General features: G+C 28.7%; 1 protein-coding gene across 1 annotated transcript; it reads right to left on the bottom strand.

Moving 5' to 3' along the window:
• Positions 1 to 5,671: 5,671 nt before the first annotated feature.
• Positions 5,672 to 8,520, bottom strand: LOC128132945 (uncharacterized). Its single transcript, XM_052769961.1, has 12 exons — positions 8,510 to 8,520; positions 8,284 to 8,359; positions 7,861 to 8,131; positions 7,683 to 7,776; positions 7,417 to 7,544; positions 7,252 to 7,336; positions 7,028 to 7,163; positions 6,735 to 6,931; positions 6,516 to 6,636; positions 6,227 to 6,406; positions 6,004 to 6,078; positions 5,672 to 5,899 (listed from the first exon to the last, which is right to left on the bottom strand). Exons 1-12 carry the CDS (start codon positions 8,518 to 8,520, stop codon positions 5,672 to 5,674), a joined length of 1,602 nt encoding a protein of 533 aa, XP_052625921.1.
• Between the last annotated feature and the right edge of the window lie 1,131 nt (positions 8,521 to 9,651).

The following is a 9,651-nucleotide window of genomic DNA, read 5'->3' as shown; positions in this document are numbered from 1 at the left end:
TGGCTGCGGAAAAAATTGAAAGTATACATTATTAAATATGATACAATAATAATATATGTTACAAATTAAAATGGTAAAATAAATGAGTTACCGTTGAAAATGTTAGATAACGGAGTTCTAACATTTACATGTGATGTAGGAGGTTGTAACATTGCTTGTTTTGATGTATTTGAACTTGTTTTTGATCGGTATGTGCTTTTATTTCGATGTACAACTCCTTTGAATTCATATAAAAAAATGGTTATCAGAAATGTAAAATTGTTTAATAATTATTTTAATATTATATGAATATGAATATTGATAAAGAGATGATATAAAAAGACGATGATGTAATAAATTTTATTACATATATTTAAAAAAAAAGTTTAAAAGTTTAAAAGCAATCAAGTACGTTACCGTTTGAATCCAATTTCATGTTTGGTAACGGTGTCTGAAAACTGTTATTGGGAATATCGATGACTGAGAAAAGAAGATTGAAATGTAGATTATCAAATATGATACAATAACAACATATATTATAAAAAAATATGGAAAAATAAATGAGTTACCGTTGGAAATGTTAGATAACGGACTTCTAACATTTAAATGTGAAGGAGGAGTACGTAACATTGTTTCTTTTGACATATTTGCGCTTGATGTAGATGTGGATACACTTTTATTTCGATCGACAACTCCTTTTAATTTGATTGGAAATAATATCTTATTAGAAATGGATAAATATTAAATAATCTTGTAAATTTTTAAATAGTATATGAATACTAATAATGATAATTAGATAATATAAAAAAATATGGATGACAGAATTTTTATTTTACAGATTTAAAAGAGAGAAAAAAAAGTGTATAAGCAATCAAATATGTTACCGTTTGAATTCAATCTGATGTTTGGTAACCGTGATTGAAAACTGTTATCGGAAATATCCATGACTGGTAAAAGAAGATTGAAGGTATACATTATTAAATGTGATACAATAAAAATATATATTATAAGATAAAATGGTAGTATAAATGAGTTACCATTTGAAATGTTAGATAACGGAGTTCTAACATTTAGACGTGAAAGACAAGTTTGGAAATTTGATTTTTTTGAAACATTGACACTTGATGTAGATGCGGATAGGTTTTTATTTGGATGCACAACTCCTTTGAATTTGGCTGCAAAAAAAAATTGTGATAACAAATGGATAAATTTGTAATAATAATGTAAGTCCCCAAAATATTCTATGAATATTAATATACAAAAAGACATAATACAAAAAATGAGCATGTGAGAAAATTCAATTTAGATATTTAAATTTAGATTTAAATAAAGAATAAAGAAGAAAAATGTATAACGAATTAAGTAAATTATCATTTTCATTTATTTTAAAAAGATGTGATGTTGATGTAGTTGTATGGATTCATTCGGTCGAACCTTTTTTTTTATTGTCCAAGTATAATTTTCTTATTCTTCTTTTCTCTGTAGCCTGAACATGATAGATATTCCTATTTGAAGCTGCATAATCAAATATACACACATGAAATAGTTATAATTCAGATTAAAAACATTGATAAAGAAAGTTGTAAAATATATAATGAACGTACCGTTATCACCAGGGTTAGTAACATTTGTAGAAGTTGGAATTTGACTGACTGATGTAGTGTACGAATGTAATTGTTTTGTATTATCCAGATAGAAATTATTTAATTTTATCTTCTTATTAGTCTTAAAGGAGTCCATGTTAGTAGTTGCTATCTGAAATGGAACAAAATATATAACTTTATACAAAAACATTATATATTGAAATTTATTGTCAAATTTAAAAATAAAAAAAAAATGTTGTCGATTGAGCTTACGTATGACATGAAATACTAAAGTACAATGCCTTTATATGTAATGTTTCCGAATTTTTTTGCAGATATAATTTTTTTTGTACTGTATTGTTGGATTACATTTTTCTTTCATTCTGTTATTTTACTTTGCAACTATTGGAACTAATGTTTATTATGTTATAAAAAGATAAGCATTGTTGGAAAAGATACTATTAGGGAGGATGATTTTGATGAATGACTTCCAATTCCATAGTTACAGATTATGATATATCAAGGATATTAGGTCCAAACATATTAAAAGAAACTATATACCCCTGATGTGAAAATTACCAATATGTCCTGGAGTAGTAGGCAGATAAAAAGATAAAAAACAAACAATGACAGCATCAGTGGTTCACGCATATCAGGATCAGAAAAAAACAAAAAAAAAAAGATAAGATTGCGGTAATTGGAGAGGGCATTTTCGTCCATTGAACCTAATTATAAATTGTTAGTTATTGCAAGAGGTAAGCAGTGAAAACAAACATTCATACAAAGAAATGAAAATCTGAAATAAACATGCTAACAACCATTCATGGGATTACATCTTAGTGGTATGTGCTTTAATGGTAAACAAATCTATGTTATTTTGGGCTTCATTTATTACATCACAAGGAATTCCATGGCAAGGGCATTTTCGACCTTAGCATATATAAATGTTGTTATGTGGATTGTTTCGAATTTTATTGCATATATATATATGTTGTTAATAAAAATAAAAGTGTTGAGATAAATATAGAGTGACATAACAAAAAACAGAGAATTGGACAAAAATAACAAATGTTTAAGTTTGTCAAATCCATGGCGCAGGCATTTTTGACCATTGAAGTTAATTATAAATTTTTACTTATTGCAGGAGGTAAGGTGTCACAACAAACATTCATACAAAAAAATCAAAATCTGAAATAAACATGCTAACAAAAAATATATACCCCTGCAACAGGTAATGCCTTTATATGTATTTTTTTCGAATTTTATTGCATATATATTGTTAATAAAATGTTGAGATAAATAGAGAGTGACATAACAAATCTTTAAGTTTGATAAACCGAGTGAGATAGCAGGAACATAATAAGATCAAACCCACCTAATAATCAAATTCAAACAGGGATTTGTCAAAAAACAGTGATTCAAGCTTATCAAACCGACCATAAAGACCCTGTTGAATGTCCATATTCATATTACTATCCTTAATGCCTGCTGCCATATTCAGATTACTGTCTTTAATGTCCTTTACCGAGCATATAACGAAATTTGATTCAAGCATATCAAGTTCATAAAAAACAAAAAACAGAGCGTTAACTGTTTACCAATCGATAACGTACGTTCAATACTGAGAAAGGGGACCGATAGATGAACATAACATAAGTTTTTTTATCGTTGTTATGATCGTATGTTTGCAATTAACACAGTTTTTTCCCACAATTGATAATAAGAAACTTACAGAATTACTGTCGTTAATGTCCTTAATCGAGCATATAACGAAAATTGATTGAAGCATATCAAGTTTAGAAAAAACAAAAAACAGAGAATTGCATAAAAATAAGAAACTTACAAAAGGATTGAAGTTGCCGATTGAAGAATGATTCTTGATTGCTGGAACACAATGTGTCGATGATGCTTGATTGTTGAAGTGTCGATGATGCTTGATTGCTGGAACACGATGCAGTAAATTCCGAATCTTATTCGTATGTTTCAATTATATATTGAACATAATAAAATCCAATCGACCCAACAATGAAACTTAAATGTAATTGATACTCTTGATATTGATACCATAAAAAGATGTAGTTAATCGGGCATATAAATAAAATTGATTCAAAATTACATTCGATTTCCATCCATAATCGGAATTTCACATTGAAATTGCCATATTGCCATAATGCCATATATATTTGGATTATTAATCAAATAAAAGATTGTAATAGTACGTGAAACCAATCAGGGGTAAAAATGGGATTTAACATTGACAGGAACGTGAATTTTTGGTAGGACAGAAGTCAAAAATTCAAACAATCGTTTTATTTATTAATTTATTTATTTATTTATTATTTATTTATTTATGCTTCCAAAGGACAACGTTAAGGCAAAGAAGTATTTGCCAGTTATAATAACATACCAAAAGAGCAACATATGAATTCAATTCATATTACAAGCCGATTGCAATTTGACTTTCAAAAAAACAAGATTAAAAAACCCAAAAAAAAAATTCCATCATATAATGTCTTCAAATGTGTTTTAGAAACCACAAAACCAGCTCTTCTTTCTTCAAAGGAATACTCAATAACCTCTTCAGGAACAATCTCCTTTATCAAAACAGGGGCAGGTGTAACAGCTGTTTGCATCGCAATAGAACCCGTAGTATATGGGGTGGAGGGTAAAATCGGAATTAAATTTGTTTTTGGAGTTCTATTTGTATTTTCATCCTCTAAACCAAATAGCGTAGTTTTAGTAGGGGTAGTAAATGGCGACATATTGTTATTGTTATTTTGAAATGTTTTTTTGTAGCATGTCGTGTTTTTTCTCAGCTTCTGTTGTGACATTAGGGGTAGTTTTGGAAGAAATGGGAGAAAAAGGCTTGCGGAATCCATCGATTTTTTTGGTAGGACGGGAAGTAGTAGGGGTAGTTTTGGAATTGATATCCGGTTTAGGAGTTGCATGACCTAATGATAATCTTCTGTTGCTTGTAGTATTAATTTATGGAATTTAAATGATTGAAATTTTAGAGCTGATCAAAAGAATTGACAAAGGGCAAAATTGACATCTGATGCATTGTTTATTCTGTTGCGTGTTCAATATTATGAGAAATCTCATTTGACAGCTTGATTACAATTTTTTTTAATACAATACCTCAAATAATATCAAAGCACATTTCCAAGAATGCATGCACCAATATACCATTTTATTGTGAAAATTATGAATATGTCCATGTTTAAAAAATGATCATTATTTTGAACAGGAATTTATTGAATGTATTCAAATTTGAGACATCTTTTTTATAAAGCAAATATACTGATATCTTATAACACGAAAATGAAATGTAGAATGTTATTGATTGTAATTTTTTTTTTTATTGCAAATATATTGGTAAAAAAATCTGTAAAAACATAATGCTTTCCTTCAATTAAAGTATCAATAGACACATATAATTTAAAAGAAGATTAATCTAATTACAGCCATAACCCAAAAAGTAGTTTTTTACAGTGAATGAGAGAATGCTGAATGTGATAGATGAACCTAGAAACAACACACGTTTTAGAGTTATGTTGGGCATTTAGTTGGTTGTGTATTTGATGGAAACTCCATTGTTGCCCATAAATTATTCCAGAGGTATGTACTTTATTTATGTTATCACTTTAATTTCATCAGAAAAATTATTTATGAGGTTAAAATGAATACATCCTTGCCCAGAACCAAAAATATCCCTTATTAGTATCTATGATTGTAAATACAAGTAATGTAATTTAGTTGTATGTAATATACTTATTTGTATATGCTTGAAACGAACTAATACTTGTCAAGACCACCATCGTTAAATAATTAGTATATTTCTGATAAGACTCTTTAGAAACATATTTCTTTGCTTATTTTACACATAAATACACAAACATATATGCCACACATTTATTAAAAGAAGATTAGTCTAATTACAATGATAACCATAAAATCATAATCGTATTAAAATATAGAATACCAGCGAAAATAAAGCAAGAAGTATCAATGTTTGAACAATGGACACCACAAAGAGCAATACTGTGAAAGAGAATCCAAAAAAAATCCAAATTCAAGAACATTGTTGATTAAAAAAAGACAATCTGAAATTACTTTTCAAGCTTTGGTATTAATAGACCTGTGTTGGCATCAACTTTGGAATTCAATTGAGGGACCTTGGTGGATGAATTCACATTATCATAATCATCAACATCAATGGTATCTCCAACATTTCGTTTTTTTACTATTGTTGGGGAATTATACTTGAACGGACTTGTAGCTTCAAATTTGCCAGGCAATGTTGGGGTCAAATTATCACCTGTTTGCGATATCGCATCCTTAAAACAAAATGTTGTAAATAGGTTTAGTAATAAAATATTGACAAAAAGTAATTTTTAAAATAGATTATATAAAATTAAATAATGTAAATTTATAATATAACCTTTAAGGACTTTGTTTCTTGAGATACTTCATGAGATGCGATTTCTGTATCATCAGCATTTGCAGGACTACCTGCCTGATTCAGAAATTTAAATATTTATATAATTTGTGGGACATAGCTCTCAATCAATATAGATTTACAATTTATTAGTGAAGATCATTAAAAAAAATATGCATCATAAAAAGTAATATTAAAAAAACAAATAAAAATAATATATAAATACCTCGACAGCTAACTTTTTTTCCAAAGCATCGATAACGTTACTATCAACCGTATAGCCAAGTATCCCAAACCGATTGTAGTTATTGGATACATTAAAACTATTAACATCTATCTTAAAAGCCATCTTTTTATGCTCCAAACATTTGAGGTCATAAGGATATAATCTTGGATTATCCCCAGCCTGGAATAAATGTGTAATATAATATATTTATGTTTAAAAGCACATTAATATAAAGAAAATACAACAAATAACAACAATTAAGAAAACAAAAATTATAATTATGTTATACCAGTTTGATTTTATCTATAAGATCACGTGCGCGTTTTTTGACGAGTCTATAAGCATCTCTATCGAAGAGAGTTAGAGTGATTGTTCCAGAATCATCTTGCACACGAATAGGTATTTTATACCTATAAAAAATTCCCACATAAATAAACATTAAATATGTTTAATGGTTAATAATGTAGTTAAGTTGTTCAGTTGATATTTTCTTAAATGTAAAAAAAACCTTGGAACAGAAGAGATCTTCTTATTTTTACAATTATCACCATTGCATTTTAAAACGACACTTGCATCACCACTATCTGGACCACTGAACACATCTTTTGTTTCAACTTTCTTTCCACAGTTTGTACACGCATCATAATACCAATCAATATCTTGGCAAATACCATAAATGGTCCCGACAATGATATATTGGCCGACCTAAAAAAATCAAAACGATCATAAAAAACATTATAATTTTATTATCTGTTAAATAGAAAAAAATATCACATCAATACATATAAAATATTCACATACCACTTGTGGTTCTATCAAATCGACAACATTTTTAACTTTGTAATTATTCAAAAAGTCATCAGATTCCGAATATGATTTAGAGCTTTCAACAGTCAAAGAAGCAGAAGGGTTTTGAAGTCCTCGTAATCCAACCAAGCTGTTTTTAATTTAGGAGTTTGAAAATAAAATTATACAATTATTGAACAGAAACAACAAAACGATGAATTATTAAAATGTACAGTTACCTATCTGTGAATGTAACAATTTCGGGAAGATTAGCATTTATGAACATCCGTGTTTGTTCATAATAACTGTTAATAGAAGGTGTTGCTGAAGAAACAAAATAAAATAGTAAATAGAATGAGTAATATAAAAGACAAAAATAAGGTTGATTGGTATAAAAATTTTACCGTTATAGACATTAATTCTTGCAAATTGCAAAAGGACAATCACACGACCAACTTCTTTATGAGCTTCAAGATAAGAAATTAACTGGTATGCAATATCTCCAAACAACGTAACGTTAACCTGCAAACCTCTGCAAAAATAATAATGGTTAAATGAATATATAATACTAAAATTCTACATGCAAGTTGTAAAGTAATGAATGTAATATATAAGATATAACATATAAGATATAACATATAAGATATAATATAAAAAAAGTTTTGGTTACTCTAAGTTTCTTATTTGTAAAGGCAGTCTATGTAGAGATTTGCTGACATCACGGGAATCAAGCTTTCCTAATGAAACAACTTCACCAATAATGTCTACAAAATGATAATACAGAATGTCAAAATTATGTGAATTTAAAGAATTAAATATAATATACAATCAATAAGGAGGGAAATTACCAATTGATTCATTAGATGTAGCTGTTGAAGAGATAATTGTTTCAAAAGAAACAAAAGAAAATCCATATGTTGTTTTGGATTGAAAGTGTAGACACTCGTTAACAGTTGTTCTTCCATGCAAATTTAACTTGGAGGTTACATCACTTATTTTAAAAGTGTATTTGTTAGGAGCGATAGTGGGGGACCGGATGTAAACAGCTTGATCTTCTTTCAATTTGGACTCAAACATTTGAAAATCTCTTGGATACACACTTGCTCGGATTTTTGTACACTATACACAACTAGAACCAAAATTGATAATAAGAAACTTACAGAATTACTGTCGTTAATGTCCTTAATCGAGCATATAACGAAAATTGATTGAAGCATATGAAGTTCAGAAAAAACAAAAAACAGAGAATTGGAAAAAAATAAGAAACTTACAGAACGATTGAAGTAGCCGATTGAAGAATGATTCTTGATTGCTGGAACAATATGCAGTAAAGAATGATTGTTATTCCTATGTTTCAATTATATATTGAACATAATAACGAAAATTGATCTTGATCTTGATAACATAAAAAGATGCATTTAATCGGCCATATAACGAAAATTGATTCAATAGTCCATTCGATTTCCACCCATAATCGGAATTGCACATTTAAATTGCCATATTGCCATATTCAGATTGATAAATTCCAAATCTAATTTAAATTAAGTTCCGATTCTAATGTTAAGTTCCGATTCTAATTCCGATTCATATGATACGTGAGACCAACCATGGGTATAATTGGGATTTTACATTTGGAGGAAAATGTTTTTTTGTATGACACGTGGGTAACCGGTTTTGTTTATTAATATATATATATATATATATATATATATATATATATATATATATATATATATATATATATATATATATATATATATATATATATGGGAAAAGTGAATATACCTTATATAAGATTAGGTACCCAATGCTTAAAACTACGTAGTTTTGATTACTGTTTCAATTTTTCTGAAAAAAAAAACAAATGCGTTCAAATATTTACTACGTTTCCTTAATCTAATGATCACGTCGACAATTTTCTTAATTCGAATCAGTGCATGATCATCGTTGTCAAGAAATCGCATTCACCAAAAAACGATTTCATAGAAATCAAAATTCATCAAAACCAATTTCAATAAAATCAGAATTTTGTTCAGGGAAACTTAATTTCTCCATGATTTCCTGCTTTAATCATCAGCTGCTTCAAAGAAATCGTGATTTAAATATGATCTTTTATCATATGTATGAAGTCCAACAACAGCAGCATTCCAAGAAGAAAAGAGGCGTGACTCGTAACTCGTGAGGCATCTAAAAGAGGAGCTGAAGCGAAAGCGGGACATTACTTCGTGAGCACCAAGATACTCGAGAACTTCAATCGTCAATTTTGTAACGGGAACCCTTGAAAGTCGTGGAGATCGAGACTCTTAATCGCTGTTTGTGGTCTGATTTCTATTCCTCTTTCTCCGTTTCTTATTCTATTTCTCTCTCTCTCAGTCTATCTATCTTATTCCCAATTTTGTGTTAATCGTCTAATCGACTACTGTTGGTTGCCTCATTGCCTGCTACGGTGCTACCATTCGATTAAATTGGATTTTTCCTTCATTCGGAGTTGTATCAACAATTCATAGGTGTATCAACGATTTGGGTTGGATTTTTTTTTCTACCTGAAGCAAGAGGAAAACGGAATCAATATCTAAATCGGTGAGTTCTTTTTTTTTTCTTTTGTTTGTTTCTTATTTCTTTCTAAAATTCCCGACATG

This window comes from Lactuca sativa, chromosome 3 (genome assembly GCF_002870075.4).
Source record: "Lactuca sativa cultivar Salinas chromosome 3, Lsat_Salinas_v11, whole genome shotgun sequence".
In the NCBI taxonomy this organism is placed as follows: domain Eukaryota; kingdom Viridiplantae; phylum Streptophyta; class Magnoliopsida; order Asterales; family Asteraceae; genus Lactuca; species Lactuca sativa.
The sequence above is the reverse complement of the archived record's forward strand: the minus strand, read 5'-3'. Positions and strand labels throughout refer to the sequence as shown.

Coding starts and splice junctions, on each gene's coding strand:
- LOC128132945 (XM_052769961.1), bottom strand. Junction 7,545..7,682: donor TTACAAATAAGAAACTTAGA/GTAACCAAAACT, acceptor TTATTTTTGCAG/AGGTTTGCAGGTTAACGTTA. Junction 6,079..6,226: donor AAAAAAAGTTAGCTGTCGAG/GTATTTATATAT, acceptor TTTCTGAATCAG/GCAGGTAGTCCTGCAAATGC.